The sequence below is a fragment of the Oncorhynchus clarkii genome, chromosome 15 (assembly GCF_045791955.1).
Source record: "Oncorhynchus clarkii lewisi isolate Uvic-CL-2024 chromosome 15, UVic_Ocla_1.0, whole genome shotgun sequence".
In the NCBI taxonomy this organism is placed as follows: domain Eukaryota; kingdom Metazoa; phylum Chordata; class Actinopteri; order Salmoniformes; family Salmonidae; genus Oncorhynchus; species Oncorhynchus clarkii.
In genome coordinates, this window is record NC_092161.1 from 7,050,555 (window position 1) to 7,069,984 (window position 19,430).

General features: G+C 46.0%; 1 protein-coding gene across 2 annotated transcripts in view; it reads left to right on the forward strand.

Moving 5' to 3' along the window:
* The window catches only part of LOC139366884 (nuclear receptor coactivator 2-like), a 166,009-nt gene that overhangs the window by 81,640 nt on the left and 64,939 nt on the right, over positions 1 to 19,430 (forward strand). For both annotated transcript variants that reach the window (XM_071104621.1, XM_071104622.1), the window contains exons 5-7: positions 2,964 to 3,067; positions 11,468 to 11,645; positions 13,902 to 14,090. In XM_071104621.1, coding sequence (XP_070960722.1) covers positions 2,964 to 3,067; positions 11,468 to 11,645; positions 13,902 to 14,090 — 471 coding nt within the window. The remainder of the gene's footprint in view (positions 1 to 2,963; positions 3,068 to 11,467; positions 11,646 to 13,901; positions 14,091 to 19,430) is intronic.

Sequence of the window (19,430 nt, forward strand, 5' to 3'; positions counted from 1 at the left end):
CTCTGTACCGTAATACCCTGTATATAGTCTCCACATTGACTCTGTACCGGTACCCCCTGTATATAGCCTCCACATTGACTCTGTACCGTAATACCCTGTATATAGCCTCCACATTGACTCTGTACCGGTACCCCCTGTATATAGCCTCCACATTGACTCTGTACCGGTACCCCCTGTATATAGCCTCCACATTGACTCTGTACCGGTACCCCCTGTATATAGCCTCCACATTGACTCTGTACCGGTACCCCCTGTATATAGCCTCCACATTGACTCTGTACCGGTACCCCCTGTATATAGCCTCCACATTGACTCTGTACCGTAATACCCTGTATATAGCCTCCACATTGACTCTGTACCGGTACCCCCTGTATATAGCCTCCACATTGACTCTGTACCGGCACCCCCCTGTATATAGCCTCCACATTGACTCTGTACCGGTACCCCCTGTATATAGCCTCCACATTGACTCTGTACCGGTACCCCCCTGTATAGAGCCTCCACATTGACTCTGTACCGGTACCCCCCTGTACCGTAATACCCTGTATATAGCCTCCACATTGACTCTGTACCGTAATACCCTGTATATAGCCTCCACATTGACTCTGTACCGTAATACCCTGTATATAGCCTCCACATTGACTCTGTACCGTAATACCCTGTATATAGCCTCCACATTGACTCTGTACCGTAATACCCTGTATATAGCCTCCACATTGACTCTGTACCGTAATACCCTGCATATAGCCTCCACATTGACTCTACCGTAATACCCTGTATATAGCCTCCACATTGACTCTCTACCGTAATACCCTGTATATAGCCTCCACATTGACTCTCTACCGTAATACCCTGTATATAGCCTCCACATTGACTCTCTACCGTAATACCCTGTATATAGCCTCCACATTGACTCTCTACCGTAATACCCTGTATAGAGCTTCGCTACTGTTATTTTACTGCTGCTCTTTTAATTATTTGTTGTTCTAATTTAAATGTTTTTACTTAACCAACAATGCAGTTTTAAGAAAAATAAGTGTTAAGGGCTTGTAAGTAAGTATTTCACTGTAAGGTTGTATTCTGCGCATATGACAAATACAATTTGATTTGATTCTGTCAGTACAGTGGTATGGTCTTGCTGATATAATACTGTCGGTACAGTGGTATGATCCTGCTGATATGATACTGCCAGTACAGTGGTATGGTCTTACTGATATAATACTGCCAGTGCAGTGGTAGGGTCTTACTGATATAATGCTGTCGGTACAGGGGTATGGTCTTACTGATATAATACTGCCAGTACAGTGGTATGGTCTTACTGATATAATACTGCCAGTGCAGTGGTAGGGTCTTACTGATATAATGCTGTCGGTACAGGGGTATGGTCTCACTGATATAATTCTGTCGGTACAGTGGTATGGTCTTACTGATATAATACTGCCAGTGCAGTGGTATGGTCATTGTAACCTCAAAGAAACTCCACTCTGAACTTTGTTGCAGCATCACTAAAGGCATCATATTTCCTACATAGTGCACAACTTTTGACCAGCTCCCTATGGGTTTCCCTATGGGCCCTGGTCAAAAGTAGTGCACTATATAGGGAATAGGGTGGTATTTAGGGCCCTGGTCAAATTTAGTGCACTATATAGGGAATAGGGTGGTATTTATGGCCCTGGTCAAATGGAGTGTGGTATTTAGGGCCCTGGTCAAATGGAGTGTGGTATTTAGGGCCCTGGTCAAATTTAGTGTACTATATAGGGAGTAGTGTGGTATATGTGACACATATTGTGTGATGTTGCCTATTTACACTGAGTGTACCAAACATTAAGAACACCTTCCTAATATTGAGTTGTACCCCCTTTTGCCCTCAGAACAGACTCAATTTGTCAAGGCATGGACTCTACAAGTTGTCAAAAGTATTTCCTAATGATTGCTAGTCCATGTTGACTCCAATGCTTCCTACAGTTGTCAAGTTGGACCAAACCCAGCAGCGTTGTAGTTCTTGACACAAACCGGTGCGCCTGTCACTTACTACCATATCCCCCCGTTCAAAGGCACTTAAATATTTAGTCTTGCCCATTCACCCTCAGAATGGTACGAATACACAATCCATGTCTCAGTTGTCTCTAGGCTTAAAAATCATTCTTAAACCCGTCTCCAACCCTTCATCTAACACTGATTGTTGCATGGGAGATCATTAAGGGATCATAGCATTCACTTGGATTCAGCTGGTATGTCATGGAACTGTTCCTAATGTTTTGCATGCTCAGTGTTGGTCAGTGTTTTGTAATGAAGGATTTGAGGGCGAATGTCTCTAAGGTCTGGTTTGTTAATGGGATCACATAGCATACATTAGGACTCATTTGACACAAATTAGATGATTGTATAAGAGATGGATTAGAGAATGATTAAAGATGGAGTGATTACTGCTGCTCATCTCTTTTATGAAACAGTGAAACGGAGGAAGGAAGGAAGTTTAGGAAGCTCAAGGAACAACTTGGGGGATCCAAATTAACTTCTTGTTGTCTACGTCCCAAATGGCTCCCTTTTCCCTTTGTAGTGCACTACTTTTAACGCCCTGGTCCAAAGTACTGCATTAAATAGGGACTAGGGCGGCAGGTAACCTAGCAGTTAGAGTGTTTGGGCCAGTAACCGAAAGGTCACTGATTCAAATACCCGAGCTGACAAAGTAAAAACAATGCCCTTGAGCAAGGCACTTAACCGTCATTTTCTCCAAGGTCTTGCGTAATACTATCGCCGACCCTGTAAAACAGCACATTTCACTGCACCTATCTGGTGTGTGACGGTGCTTAAAAAAATTAATAATTATGGTGCCGTTTGACTCCTCCCATCTGCGTTGTCTGCTCAGTACAACGACCTGTCTGTTGATGAAGCTGTGACCTTCCCCATGTTAGGTAAAAGGGAAAGACAATAAGACGTCTGATTGGTTGTCTTTCCCACAGAGAAAGCAGCCGCGGCCAATGAGGAGGAGGTACAGAAGGCGGATGTGTCGTCGACGGGCCAAAGCATCATCGACAAGGATGCTCTCGGGCCAATGATGCTGGAGGTGAGTCTGAGTGATGTTGCTACTCTTGGGATAATTTGTCTACGCTTTATCCAGGCAGTCCAGGCACCTTGTTCTTCTGAGCTACAGAGAATCTAGCTAGCTAACAAGGGTCCGTGTTCTGCCAACTGAGCTACAGAGGATTTAGCTAGCTAACAAGGTACCGTGTTCTACTGAGCTACAGAGGATCTAGCTAGCTAACAAGGTTCCGTGTTCTGCCAACTGAGCTACAGAGGATCTAGCTAGCTAACAAGGTGCTCTACTGAGCTACAGAGGATCTAGCTAGCTAACAAGGTTCCGTGTTCTACTGAGCTACAGAGGATCTAGCTAGCTAACAAGGTGCTCTACTGAGCTACAGAGGATCTAGCTAGCTAACAAGGCACCTTGTTCTTCTGAGCTACAGAGGATCTAGCTAGCTAACAAGGTGCTCCACTGAGCTACAGAGGATCTAGCTAGCTAACAAGGTTCCGTGTTCTACTTAGCTACAGAGGATCTAGCTAGCTAACAAGGCACCGTGCTCTACCAACTGAGCTACAGAGGATCTAGCTAGCTAACAAGGTACTCTACTGAGCTACAGAGGATCTAGCTAGCTAACAAGGTGCTCTACTGAGCTACAGAGGATCTAGCTAGCTAAAAGGTGCTCTACTGAGCTACAGAGGATCTAGCTAGCTAACAAGGTTCCGTGTTCTACTGAGCTACAGAGGATCTAGCTAGCTAACAAGGCACCTTGTTCTTCTGAGCTACAGAGGATCTAGCTAGCTAACAAGGTGCTCTACTGAGCTACAGAGGATCTAGCTAGCTAACAAGGTGCTCTACTGAGCTACAGAGGATCTAGCTAGCTAACAAGGTACTCTACTGAGCTACAGAGGATCTAGCTAGCTAACAAGGTGCTCTACTGAGCTACAGAGGATCTAGCTAGCTAACAAGGTGCTCTACTGAGCTACAGAGGATCTAGCTAGCTAACAAGGTGCTCTACTGAGCTACAGAGGATCTAGCTAGCTAACAAGGTGCTATACTGAGCTACAGAGGATCTAGCTAGCTAACAAGGCACCGTGCTCTACCAACTGAGCTACAGAAACATTTAACAGGCTATAATGTAGTCTAAATCACTGATCAGAAACATTTAACAGGCTATAATGTAGTCTAAATCACTGATCAGAAACTGATCACTGATCAGAAACATTTAGCAGGCTATAATGTAGTCTAAATCACTGATCAGAAACATTTAACAGGCTATAATGTAGTCTAAATCACTGATCAGAAACTGATCACTGATCAGAAACATTTAGTAGGCTATAATGTAGTCTAAATCACTGATCAGAAACATTTAACAGGCTATAATGTAGTCTAAATCACTGATCAGAAACATTTAGCAGGCTATAATGTAGTCTAAATCAAGTGTAGGACTATTATTTGTCGTTGATAGCATATGGGCTACTCTAAAAGCCTGCGGATTGCATACGGGCTACTCTCAAAGCCTGCGGATTGCATACGGGCTACTCTAAAAGCCTGCGAATTGCATACAGGCTACTCTAAAAGCCTGCGGATTGCATACGGGCTACTCTAAAAGCCTGCGGATTGCATACGGGCTACTCTAAATGCCTGCGGAGATTGTAATATAAACACGAAACTTGCATGCTATTGATAATATAGATTGATATTATTTTTCTACCGGTATCATGATGAAGATACTTTCAAAACTATACTCGCATGGTATTTTATTATTTAGAAAATACATATTATTATTTTTGTAATGTTTCTTAGGAGCTGCCTAAATGAATAATACATGTCTTTGTGATGGTGGAAACATCTACTTAAACTCAGAAACTTTCCGGCATATGCACGGGAGATGTAAACAGTTTTTCTCGGCAAGAATGTGATAATATATTGGACTGTATAAATTGAGTTCTTAAAACATTCTTTGATTTAAAAAAAATATATATATATATATATATATATATGTAATTTTACAGCAAGACAGTGAATCCTATGTGAATCCTATGTGAAAGAGGTGTAAAGTCGGGGTTTAAACCACACTAGTGTCCTTGTTTGTCTGGTTAGACCAGCCCACACTGCAACGAGAGCACAGCTTCAACCTGCAGATGGGTCCGAGTGCACCTGGGTGTTTCTCCTGCCGATGGCCTTTGTCTACAGAGCGTTGGTTAGAGAGCTAACAGAGTCCCTACTCAGAGAGAGAGAGAGTAGGTGGGAATCGCTGGCCCCCTGTTCGTCCCTCCGTCTGCCGGATGCTGACAGATGGGGAAAGGGAGAGCGGGAGAGAGGAGGCTATATTTAGCATTGAGTTGCATGTGGATTCAGTGATGGCAGGCAGACCTCCAGAGCTATAAATATTACCCTGACATTACACATCTCTCAGTGAACAGAGGAAGGAGAGAGAGGGTGTAAGGGAGGGGAGGAGGCTGAATGGACTGATTCATCTAGCAGGCAGCGAGGCTGAGTGATTCATCCAGCAGGCAGCGAGGCTGAGTGATTCATCCAGCAGGCAGCGAGGCTGAGTGATTCATCCTGCAGGCAGGCAGCGAGGCTGAGTGATTCATCCTGCAGGCAGGCAGCGAGGCTTGCTTTGCCACCAGGCACTTCAGTAGCTGTATGTCCTTCTCTCTGTACACTGCGTGGAACAACAGGGCTGTTGCATAGCACAGGCCAGTGATTTACAGCCAGAGCAGGGTAGGAACAACCTGCCCTCAGCCAGAACAACAGAGCAGGGTAGGAACAACCTGCCCTCAGCCAGAACAGAGCAGGGTAGGAACAACCTGCTATCAGCCAGAACAGAGCAGGGTAGGAACAACCTGCTATCAGCCAGAACAGAGCAGGATAGGAACAACCTGCTATCAGCCAGAACAGAGCAGGGTAGGAACAACCTGCCCTCAGCCAGAACAGAGCAGGGTAGGAACAACCTGCAATCAGCCAGAACAGAGCAGGGTAGGAACAACCTGCTATTAGCCAGAACAGAGCAGGATAGGAACAACCTGCTATCAGCCAGAACAACAGAGCAGGGTAGGAACAACCTGCCCTCAGCCAGAACAACAGAGCAGGGTAGGAACAACCTGCCCTCAGCCAGAACAACAGAGCAGGGTAGGAACAACGTGCCCTCAGCCAGAACAGAGCAGGGTAGGAACAACCTGCTATCAGCCAGAACAGAGCAGGATAGGAACAACCTGCTATCAGCCAGAACAGAGCAGGATAGGAACAACCTGCCCTCAGCCAGAACAGAGCAGGGTAGGAACAACCTGCCCTCAGCCAGAACAACAGAGCAGGGTAGGAACAACCTGCTATTAGCCAGAACAGAGCAGGGTAGGAACAACCTGCTATCAGCCAGAACAACAGAGCAGGATAGGAACAACCTGCTATCAGCCAGAACAACAGAGCAGGGTAGGAACAACCTGCTATCAGCCAGAACAACAGAGCAGGATAGGAACAACCTGCTATCCGCCAGAACAACAGAGCAGGGTAGGAACAACCTGCTATCAGCCAGAACAACAGAGCAGGATAGGAACAACCTGCTATCAGCCAGAACAACAGAGCAGGATAGGAACAACCTGCAATCAGACTTTATTTTATTTTACATTGTGTAGAATGAAATCTCTTGAGATGCATTTCGCTTTCAAGAGTGTCCAAATTAAGAAAAAAAAACTTAACTGTGTCCTGAACACACACTAAGTACATATCTGACTGTACACAATATACAGTACAGAGAGGTTAGGGACAGCCAGCCAACCACAGTCAGCCAGTCAGTCAGCCAGACAGCCAGCCACAGTCAGCCATCCATCCAGCCAGTCAGCCACAGCCAGCCAGCCAGCCAGGTACAGTCAGCCAGCCACAGACAGCCAGTCAGTCAGCCAGCCAGTTACAGCCAGCCAGCCACAGACAGCCAGTCAGTCAGCCAGTTACAGCCAGCCAGCCACAGACAGCCAGTCAGTCAGCCAGTTACAGCCAGACAGCCAGTCAGTTACAGCCAGCCAGTTACAGCCAGCCAGCCACAGCCAGCCAGTTACAGCCAGCCAGCCACAGCCAGCCAGTTACAGTCAGCCAGCCAGCCAGCCAGCCAGCCACAGTCAGCCATCCATCCAGCCAGTCAGCCACAGCCAGCCAGCCAGGTACAGTCAGCCAGCCACAGACAGCCAGTCAGTCAGTCAGCCAGCCAGTTACAGCCAGCCAGCCACAGACAGTCAGCCAGTTACAGCCAGCCAGCCACAGACAGCCAGTCAGTCAGCCAGTTACAGCCAGCCAGCCACAGACAGCCAGTCAGTTACAGCCAGCCAGTTACAGCCAGCCAGCCACAGCCAGCCAGTTACAGTCAGCCAGCCAGCCAGTCAGCCAGCCAACCAGCCAGGTACAGTCAGCCAGCCAGGTACAGTCAGCCAGCCACAGTCAGCCATTCAACCAGTCACCCAGGTACAGTGAGCCAGCCTCTCTATACTCTGCATTGTTACATAACACACTGTCATCTGACATATGAGCTCTGTAGAAAAGGGGGTCAGAGGCTGAAAGAGAGTGTGTGTGTGTCCTGTGTGTTTGCGTGCGCCTGTATATGTGTTGTGGTAACCTTTTGTTCATGTTGCATTGGAATCAGGGCAGAGAGAGAGAGCGAGGCTGTATGACATGAGAGAGGGAGGCTGGAGCTGAGGGCCGGAGCACAACCCCTTAGTTAGTTAGGACTGTTTGCTCTGTGTCCTACTGTATTTGCTCTGTGTCCATTTAGATGTTGTATTGTTTTGTACAGGAATTTGAATTTCCCTTTCAAAACTATTTCCCTTTCTCCACCCCCATCACACTCAGGCCGATCTCCTCTGTCACCCCATAAATCAAAGTTTATTTGTCACGAGCGCCGAATACAACAGGTGAAATGAGTACTTACCTCAAGCTCTTAACCAACAGTGCAGTTTTTAAGTAAAAAAATATGTGTTAGGTAAAAGAAACTAAATGAATAAAACCGGTATAAAAATAACAGCAAAGAGGATATCTGAAGGTACCGATACAGAGTCAATGTACCACCGGGTAGTCGGGATAGTTGAGGTAATATGTACATGTAGGATTAGTTGAAGTGATTATGGATGATAAACGGAGAGTAGCAGCAGTATAAAAGGGAGGGGGGGGTGGAGGGACACAATTCATAGTTCGGGTAGTTCATAGTCTGGGTAGCCATTTGATTAGATGTTCAGGAGTCTTATGTCTTGGGGGTAGAAGCTGTTGAGAAGCCTTTTGGACCTAGACTTGGTGCTCCTGTACCACTTGCGGTGCGGTAGCAGAGAGAACAGTCTTATGTCTTGGGGGTAGAAGCTGTTGAGAAGCCTTTTGGACCTAGACTTGGCACTCCGGTACCACTTGCGGTGTGGCAGCAGAGAGAACAGTCTATGACTGGGGTGGCTGAGGTCTTTGACTACCCTCTGAAGTGCCTTGCAGTCGGAGGCCGAGCCGTTGCCATACCAGGCAGTGATGCAACCCGTCAGGATGCTCTCGATGGTGCAGCTGTAGAACCTTTTGAGGATCTCAGGACCCATGACAAATAGGTTTTGTCGTGCCCTCTTCACGACTGTCTTGGTGTGTTTGGACCATGTTAGTTTGTTGGTGATGTGGACACCAAGGAACTTGAAGCTCTCAAGCTGCTCCACTACAGCCCCGTCAATGAGAATCGGGGCGTACTCGGTCCTCCTTTTCCTGGGGGCGTACTCGGTCCTTCATCTCCTTTGTCTTGATCACGTTGAGGGAGAGGTTGTTATCCTGGCACCACTGCTTGAAGCATGTTGGTATTACAGACTCAATCAGGGACATGTTGAAAATGTCAGTGAAGACACCTGCCAGTTGGTCAGCACATGCCCGGAGCACACGGAGCACACGTCCTGGTAATCAGTCTGGCGCTGTTTTAATGGTGTTACTCACGTCGGCTACGGAGAGCATCTCTCTCCCCGTCAGACCACATCTCCTCTCTCAGCCCCGTCAGACCACATCTCCTCTCTCAGCCCCATCAGACCATATCTCCTCTCTCAGCCCCGTCAGACCACATCTCCTCTCTCAGCCCCGTCAGACCACATCTCCTCTCTCAGCCCCGTCAGACCACATCTCCTCTCTCAGCCCCATCAGACCATATCTCCTCTCTCAGCCCCCTTCAGACCACATCTCCTCTCTCAGCCCCATCAGACCACATCTCCTCTCTCAGCCCCATCAGACCATATCTCCTCTCTCAGCCCCGTCAGACCACATCTCCTCTCTCAGCCCCGTCTCTCACTATCAGACCATATCTTCTCTCTCAGCCCCGTCAGACCATATCTCCTCTCTCAGCCCTGTCTCTCACTATCAGACCATATCTCCTCTCTCAGCCCCGTCAGACCACATCTCCTCTCTCAGCCCCGTCAGACCACATCTACTCTCTCAGCCCCGTCAGACCATATCTCCTCTCTCAGCCCCGTCAGACCATATCTCCTCTCTCAGCCCCGTCAGACCACATCTCCTCTCTCAGCCCCATCAGACCATATCTCCTCTCTCAGCCCCGTCAGACCATAACTCCTCTCTCAGCCCTGTCTCTCACTATCAGACCATATCTCCTCTCTCAGCCCCGTCAGACCACATCTCCTCTCTCAGCCCCGTCAGACCACATCTCCTCTCTCAGCCGCGTCAGACCATATCTCCTCTCTCAGCCCCGTCAGACCATATCTCCTCTCTCAGCCCCGTCAGACCATATCTCCTCTCTCAGCCCTGTCTCTCACTATCAGACCATATCTCCTCTCTAAGCCCCGTCAGACCATATCTCCTCTCTCAGCCCCATCAGACCATATCTCCTCTCTCAGCCCCGTCAGACCACATCTCCTCTCTCAGCCCCATCAGACCACAGACGTCTCTCACTATCAGACCATATCTCCACTATCAGACCATATCTCCACTATCAGACCATATCTCCACTATCAGACCATATCTCCTCTCTCAGCCCCGTCTCTCACTATCAGACCATATCTCCACTATCAGACCATATCTCCACTATCAGACCACATCTCCACTATCAGACCACATCTCCACTATCAGACCATATCTCCACTATCAGACCACATCTCCACTATCAGACCACATCTCCACTATCAGACCACATCTCCACTATCAGACCACATCTCCACTATCAGACCACATCTCCACTATCAGACCACATCTCCACTATCAGACCACATCTCCTCTCTCAGCCCCATCTCTCACTATCAGACCATATCTCCACTATCAGACCATATCTCCACTATCAGACCATATCTCCACTATCAGACCGTAGGGCTGAGGCTGGGGTGGGCTGCATAATCACATTAGTGGAAACCGTGAATGTTCTCTGGGCAGGTTGTAGTTAGTGTGTGTGAGTTGTGTTTGGATTTATTTTGTTGTTGCGTTTTTTTTTAGCTAACCCTAACCCTTTTCCTAACCTTAACCTTTATTGTCCTAACCTGCCACGTTAATTCTCCTAACCTGCTACGAAAAGTAATTTAACTGGCAGCCCTACCCTGAGAGCAGTGTGAGTATCCACTAATGTGATGCAGCGTCTGGAGGAGGGACTGTCTGTCACTGTTTCTATTGAATTAGTACTGGGTTGAATGTTCCCTCTTCTTCTTCTTGTTGTATTGGTACCAGGCCCGTGTTGTATTGGTACCCGGCCCGTGTTGTATTGGTACCCGGCCCGTGTTGTATTGGTACCAGGCCCGTGTTGGTTTGGTACCAGGCCCGTTTTGTATTGGTACCAGGCCCGTGTTGTATTGGTACCAGGCCTGTGTTGTATTGGTACCAGGCCTGTGTTGTATTGGTACCAGGCCCGTGTTGTGTTGGTACCAGGCCCGTGTTGTATTGGTACCAGGCCCGTGTTGTATTGGTACCAGGCCTGTGTTGTATTGGTACCAGGCCCGTGTTGTATTGGTACCCGGCCCGTGTTGTATTGGTACCAGGCCCGTGTTGTATTGGTACCAGGCCCGTGTTGTATTGGTACCAGGCCCGTGTTGTATTGGTACCAGGCCCGTGTTGTATTGGTACCAGGCCCGTGTTGTGTTGGTACCAGGCCCGTGTTGTATTGGTACTTTAAAAGACTCAGCTTAATTCAGAGACAATTGGAAAAAGTTGTGCATTGGAGAAAGTTGAGTTTTATGAAAATTTGTCTTCTATAAGTTTAATATCTACAGTCAAAGCGCTTAACTCTCTCCCTTGGTCTCTTGTTGTCAAACAGAAACGACAAAGTCAATTTGAAGTCGATGCAACCAAATCAAGGTCAACAATGGAATAAACCTATCCTCTCTCTCTCTTTCTCTCTCTATCTCTCTCTCTCTCTCTCTCTCTCTCTCTCTCTCTCTCTCTCTCTCTCTCTCTCTCTCTCTCTCTCTCTCTCTCTCTCTCTCTCTCTCTCTCTCTCTCTCTCTCTCTCAGGCCCTGGATGGGTTCTTCTTCGTGGTGAATATGGAGGGTAACATAGTGTTTGTGTCTGAGAACGTGACCCAGTACCTGCTGTATAACCAGGAGGAGCTGATGAACACCAGCGTCTACAGCGTTCTGCACGTAGGAGACCACGCTGAGTTTATCAAGAACCTGCTGCCCAAGAGCCTGGGTGAGTAACTCTCCATCTCGCTCTCTATCTCTCTCTCTATCCCCCATCTCTCTCTCTCTCTCCATATCTGTCTCTCTGTCTCTCTCTCTCTCTCTCTCTCTCTCTCTCTCTCTCTCTCTCTCTCTCTCTCTATCCCTCATCTCTCTCTCTTTCTCTCTCTCTATCCCTCCCCTCCCTCTCTCTCTCTCTCTCTCTCTCTCTCTATCCCCCATCTCTCTCTCTCTCTCTCTATCTCTCTCTCTATCCCCCATCTCTCTCTCTCTCTCTATCCCTCATCTCTCTCTCTTTCTCTCTCTCTATCCCTCCCCTGTCTTTCTTTTCTCCTTGACTATATCTTTCTCACTCCTCATTTCCTCCTCTCTTTCCCCTGAGAGGAAGGCAGGTAGTGGTTAATGTATGTCATCGCCCCAGCCTGTCGGAGCGTAGGGCAACAGCTCACTCTCAGTACTCATATTGCACTCTAGGCTCTATCAGATCCAGGTCATCTCTATCTCTCACTCTTGCTCGCTCTCTCACTCAATTCAAGGGTCTCTCTCTTTCTTTCTCTCTGTCTCTCTTGCTCTCTGTCTCTCTTGCTCTCTGTCTCTGTCAATTCAATTCAAGGGGCTTTATTGGCATGGGAAACGTGTTGACATTGCCAAAGCAAGTGAGGTAGATAATATATAAAAGTGAAATAAATAATAAAAATTAACAGTAAACATTAGACATACAGAAGTTTCAAAACAATAAAGACATTACAAATGTCATATTATATATATATATATATACACACACAGTGGGGCAAAAAAAGTATTTAGTCAGCCACCAATTGTGCAAGTTCTCCCACTTAAAAAGATGAGAGGCCTGTAATTTTCATCATAGGTACACTTCAACTATGACAGACAAAATGAGGGGGAAAAAGTCCAGAAAATCACATTGTAGGATTTTTAATGAATTTATTTGCAAATGATGGTGGAAAATAAGTGAGTGGAGTCCTATGAGAGTGGAGTCCTATGAGAGTGGAGTCCTATGAGAGTGGAGTCCTATGAGAGTGGAGTCCTATGAGAGTGGAGTCCTATGAGAGTGGAGTCCTATACCAGTGGGATTCTATGAGAGTGGAGTCCTATACCAGTGGAGTCCTATACCAGTGGAGTCCTATACCAGTGGGGTCCTATACCAGTGGGGTCCTATACCAGTGGGGTCCTATACCAGTGGGGTCCTATACCAGTAGAGTCCTATACCAGTGGAGTCCTATACCAGTGGAGTCCTATACCAGTGGAGTCCTATACCAGTGGAGTCCTATACCAGTGGGGTCCTATACCAGTGGGGTCCTATACCAGTGGGGTCCTATACCAGTAGAGTCCTATACCAGTAAGGTCCTATACCAGTTGGGTCCTATACCAGTTGGGTCCTATACCAGTGGAGTCCTATACCAGTGGGGTCCTATACCAGTGGAGTCCTATACCTATATAGAGAACAGGCTGCCGTTTGAGACTCAGCCTGTGTGTATCACGTGGAGGTCTCTAAGCCGTCTGGGTGGCAGGCGTCGCAGAAAAGAGCACCCTGGGAAGGGGGAAATGATCTTCAGGGTTGTGTTGGGCTGTGCTGTGGCCCAGATTCACAGATTATCAATGCCCCCCCCCCTATCCTCCATGCAGCTGAATGAGATCATTAACAGATGGGAGAGTGTGTGTGAGAGAAGAGAGGGGTTTGGGTTTTCTCAAGGTCTTTTATACATAGCAACCTTGTTCTGATACTTCCTCTGTCTCCTTCAGTGTATTTTATACATAGTGGTCCTTCAACACCTTCCTCTGTCTCCTTCAGTGTCTTTTATGCATAGTGGTTCTTAAAAACACCTTCCTCTGTCTCCTTCAGTGTCTTTTATACATAGTGGTCCTTCAACACCTTCCTCTGTCTCCTTCAGTGTCTTTTATGCATAGTGGTCCTTAAAAACACCTTCCTCTGTCTCCTTCAGTGTCTTTTATACATAGTGGTCCTTCAACACCTTCCTCTGTCTCCTTCAGTGTCTTTTATACATAGTGGTCCTTTAAAACACCTTCCTCTGTCTCCTTCAGTGTCTTTTTCATCTTCATGTGGATGACCCAAAAGCAGAAATAATTGGTAACAATGACTCTTTCTTTCTCTCTCTCCCTCTCTCTCTCTCTCTCTCTCTCTGTCTCTGTCTCTCTCTCTCTCTCCCCCGCCATCCCTCCCTCTCCCTCCCTCTATATCCATCCCTCCCTCTCTCTCTCTCTCTCTCTCTCTCTCCCCCTGTAGTGAATGGTGTGCCGTGGTCCAGTGAAGGTCCCAGGAGGAACAGTCACACGTTTAACTGTCGTATGCTGGTCAACCCTCACAGTGACAACAGGGACGAGACCAACGACCATGAGGGGCAGAAACAGAAATATGAGACCATGCAGTGTTTCGCTGTCTCCGAACCCAAGAGCATCAAGGAGGAGGCAGAAGGTATGGAGAGAGGGGAGAGAGAGAGAGGGGAGGGAGAGACATTCACTGTAAACCCAAGAGCATCAAGGAGGAGGCAGAAGGTATGGAGAGAGGGGAGAGAGAGAGAGAGAGGGGAGGGAGAGACATTCACTGTAAACCCAAGAGCATCAAGGAAGAGGCAGAAGGTATGGAGGGAGGGGGGAGAGAGAGAGGGGAGGGAGGGAGGAAAAGGATGGCGCGTTGAGAATACAATCAGAAACACTGTTAGAATGTTTTGCATTTGACTACCATAGCCCCAACTTAACATTGGCTGTCCTAAACCCTAGCTATTGCTACTTTGGCCTGCTACTTTGGCCTGCTACATTGGCCTGCTAGCTGGAGTGACCGAGGGTGCTAGGATCTGTCTATAGTGTGTGTCCTAAGCCCTAGCTACTTTTCCAATGACTCTCCTCTGGCTAACTTCAGCTTCCAACCTGGCTAGCTTCAGCTTCCAACCTGGCTAGCTTCAGCTTCCGACCTGGCTAGCTTCAGCTTCCGACCTGGCTAGCTTCAGCTTCCGACCTGGCTAGCTTCAGTTTACGACCTGGCTAGCTTCAGCTTCCGACCTGGCTAGCTTCAGCTTACGACCTGGCTAGCTTCAGCTTACGACCTGGCTAGCTTCAGCTTACGACCTGGTTAGCTTCAGCTTCCGACCTGGCTAGCTTCAGCTTCCGACCTGGCTAGCTTCAGCTTCCGACCTGGCTAGCTTCAGCTTCCGACCTGGCTAGCTTCAGCTTCCGACCTGGCTAGCTTCAGCTTACGACCTGGCTAGATTCAGCTTCCGACCTGGCTAGCCAGAGATAACCGGGGTGCATCTCAACAGTCTACAGTGGCTTCCTTTCGTTGTCTCTTTGGCTAGCTTTAGTTGACTTACCACCTGGCCAGTTGGAGACAGCAGGGTGCATCTCAATAGTCTTTAGTGTGTCCTAAACCTTACTTTTCCACTGGTTTTCCTCTGGCTAGAATTAGCCTGTTTACCAGGCTGTAGGGGGGGGGGGGGGGAACAATATTATTTTTGGATTATATTATATTGATATTTAACTCCCAAGTATTGATTTGTAGGAAATTTAAAAATGTATTTATAAATATATATATATATTAATATGTGTTTGTATGTAATATGTGTGTGTATAATGTGTGTTTTTGTAATAAATAAAAAAATGCTTAGTAGCGTTAGCTAGCGCTATTCGGCTATAAGGGAATAGGGTGCCATTTGGAACACGATCGTCATGCTGATTTAAGGAAATTAGAAACAGTTCTGTCTCCTATTCCCTGTATCGAGGCTGTTCAAGTCTTCCCCTTCGAGGTCCGGACTGAATCACTTTTCTTTCTGTTCTACCTGACATTTAATATCACCCATCTGGTGTTCTAGGTATAAATCAGTCCCTGATTTTATATATATATAGTTGAAGTCAGAAGTTTACATACACCTTAGCCAAATACATTTAAACTCAGTTTTTCACAATTCCTGACATTTAATCCATATAAAGTCCCTGTTTTAGGTCAGTTAGGATCACCACTTTATTTTAAGAACGTGAAATGTCAGAATAATAGTAGAGAGAGATGATTTATTTCAGCTTTTATGTATTTCATCACATTCTCAGTGGGTCAGAAGTTTACATGCACTCAATTCATTTTGGTAGCATTTCCTTTAAATTGTTTAACTTGGGTCAAACGTTTCGGGTAGCCTTCCACAAGCTTCCAACAATAAGTTGGGTGAATTTTGTCCCATTCCTCCTGACAGCGCTGCTGTAACTGAGTCAGGTTTGTAGGTCTCCTTGCTCACACACACTTCTTCATTTCTGCCCACAAATGTGTCTATAGGATTGAGGTCAGGGCTTTGTGCTGGCCACTCCGATACCTTGACTTTGTTGTCCTTAAGCCATTTTACCATAACTTTGGAAGTATGCTTGGGGTCACTGTCCATTTGGAAGACCCATTTGTGACCAAGCTCTAACATCCTGACTGATGTCTTGAGATGTTGCTTCAATATATCCACATAATTTTCCTTCCTCATGATGCCATATATTTTGTGACGTGCACAAGTCCCTCCTTCAGCAAAGCACCCCCACAACATGATGCTGCCACCTCCGTGTTTCACAGTTGGGATGGTGTTCTTCGGCTTGCAAGCCTCCCCCTTTCTCCTCCAAACATAATGATGGTCATTATAGCCAAACAGTTCTGACCAGAGGACATTTCTCCAAAAAGTACAATCTTTGTCCCCATGTGCAGTTGCAAACCGTAGTCTGACTTTTTTATGGCAGTTTTGGAGCAGTTGCTTCTTCCTTGCTGAGCGGCCTTTCAGGTTATGTTGATATAGGACTCGTTTTACTGTGGATATAGATACTTTTGTACCTGTTTCCTCCAGCATCTTCACAAGGTCCTTTGCGGTTGTTCTGAGATTGATTTGCACTTTTCGCACCAAAGTACGTTCATCTCTAGGAGACAGAACGCGTCTCCTTCCTGAGCGGTATGATGGCTGCGTGGTCCCATGGTGTTTATACTTGCGTACTATTGCTTGTACAGATGAACGTGGTACCTTCAAGAGTTTGGAAATTGTTCCTTGTGCCTTGAAATGCATCCACAGGTACACCTCCAATTTGACTCAGATGATGTCAATTAGCCTATCAGAAGCTTCTAAAGCCATGACATTATCTGGAATTTTCCAAGCTGTTTAAAAAGGCACATTCAACTTAGTGTATGTAAACTTCTGACCCACTGGAATTGTGATACAGTGGATTATAAGTGAAATATTCTGTCTTTAAACAATTGTTGGAAAAATTACTTGTGTCATGCACAAAGTAGATGTCCTAACCGACTTGCCAAAACTATAGTTTGTTAACAAGACATTTGTGGAGTGGTTGAAAAACAAGTTTTAATGACTCCAACCTAAGTGTCTGTAAACTTCCCACTTAAATTACATTTATATGTAGTTGATGTTCAAATGTATCGACATTTGAACTGGTTTTAATGTCCAAATTTGAATTGAGGGCGCTATAGAGGGCTCCTGCAGTTCTGTCACACGCTGGGTCTGTACATAGTCAATGGTAGGCTTCGAGGACACTCCTATGGTAGGGACACCTACAGCTCTGTTACATCCTGGGTCTGTACATAGCCAATGGTAGGCTTCAAGGACACTCCTATGGTAGGGACACCTACAGCTCTGTTACATCCTGGGTCTGTACATAGTCAATGGTAGGCTTCGAGGACACTCCTATGGTAGGTACACCTACAGCTCTGTTACATCCTGGGTCTGTACATAGTCAATGGTAGGCTTCGAGGACACTCCTATGGTAGGTACACCTACAGCTCTGTTACATCCTGGGTCTGTACATAGTCAATGGTAGGCTTCGAGGACACTCCTATGGAAGGTACACCTACAGCACATCCTTTGGCAGTAGTACTCTATCACTGACCTCAACCCAGATTCTCTCAGCGTTCAGTCAGCCCACTAACACCTCTATCAGCCCACTAACACCTCTATCAGCCCACTAACACCTCTATCAGCCCACTAACACCTCTATCAGACCACTAACACCTCTATCAGCCCACTAACACCTCTATCACACCACTGACACCTCTATCAGACCACTGACACCTCTATCAGACCACTGACACCTCTATCAGCCCACTGACACCTCTATCAGACCACTAACACCTCTATCAGACCACAGCAAAATCACAGTCTACTTAAACAGAAAAATACGCAATCATGAGGCATCAAAGCCAAAGAAACTGTATAATATGAGGAAATGCTACAGATGGAAGGAAAGTAGTGTGGAAACCGACCAAAAAACAGTTAGGCAACAACAAATTCAATCCCTTTTAGACATCTTCCTGGACAAAATGTTTCACTGTAATAGTGAAGGTGTAAACTTGGCAGTAGGAAGCCTAAACAGTATATTTTGACCTTTCAGGTTCAAATCTAAAAATGTCAACCGGACAACCTAAGAAAATACAATGACAAATTATTTGTTGAAAAATACAAAAGCCTAAGAAATAATTGAGAAAACCTATCCAACGAAAAACATAGAGCCTCAGAAAAGTCCACGCCTTCACTATGGCGAATCACTAAAACAATACAGAAATACACTACGGAAAAAGAGGGAACCTGCACAACAGAAATCAGCTCAATGTATTTGAAGAATCCATAGAATCTAACCACTTCTGGGAAAATTGGGAAAACACTAAACAAACAATAACACGAAGAGCTATCTATCCCGAAACAGAGATGTATGGATAAACCACTGCTCTCTTTAACTTGTTGACGCACATCCCCGTAGCGGGATAATTGTCACCAGCAACCGCTGAATAGCATAGCACCACAGTCAAATAATATTACTAAAAAATATTCATGTTCATGAAAATCACAAGTGCAATATAGCAAAACACAGTTTAGCCTTTTGTTAATCCACCTGTCATTTTGAAATTATGCTTTACAGCGAAAGCAATCCAAGCGTTTGTGTAAGTTTATCGATAGAATAACATAACATTATGTACACTAAGCATTAAGTAGCTAGGTCCCGAAAATCAGAAAAGCAATCAAATGAATCGTTTACCTTTGATGATCTTCGGATGTTTTCACTCACGAGACTCCCAGTTACACAACAAATGTTCCTTTTGTTCCGTAAAGATTATTTTTATATCCAAAATACCTCCGTTTGTTTGGCGCGTTATGTTCAGAAATCCACAGGAAAGAGCGGTCATGACAACGCAGACGTATATTCCAAATAATATCCATCATGTCCACAGAAACATGTCAAACCTTTTTTATAATCAATCCTCAGGTTGTTTTTAAAATATATATTCGATAATATATCAACCGGGTGTGTAGCTTTTTCAATAGGACCGGGAGGAACAATGGCCACTTTACTCTGTAGCGCAAAACTCACTCTGAGAGCCCCCACCTATCCACTTACGCAATGTAATCCTTCACGCTCATTTTTCAAAATAAAAGCTTGAAACTATGTCTAAAGACTGTTGACACCTTAGGGAAGTCATAGAAAAAGGTATCTGGTTGATATCCCTTTAAATGGAGGATAGGCATGCATAGGAACAGAGAGGTTTCAAAATATGAGGCACTTCCTGATTGGATTTTCCTCAGGGTTTCGCCTGCAATATCAGTTCTGTTATACTCACAGACAATATATTTACAGTTTTGGAAACTTTAGAGTGTTTTCTATCCTAATCTGACAATTGTATGCATATTCTAGTTTCTGGGGCTGAAATCTCCCCTCCTCTCTCTCTCTCTCTCTCTCTCTCTCTCTCTCTCTCTCCCCCCCATCTCTCTCTCCCCCATCTCTCTCTCCCCTCCTGTCACTC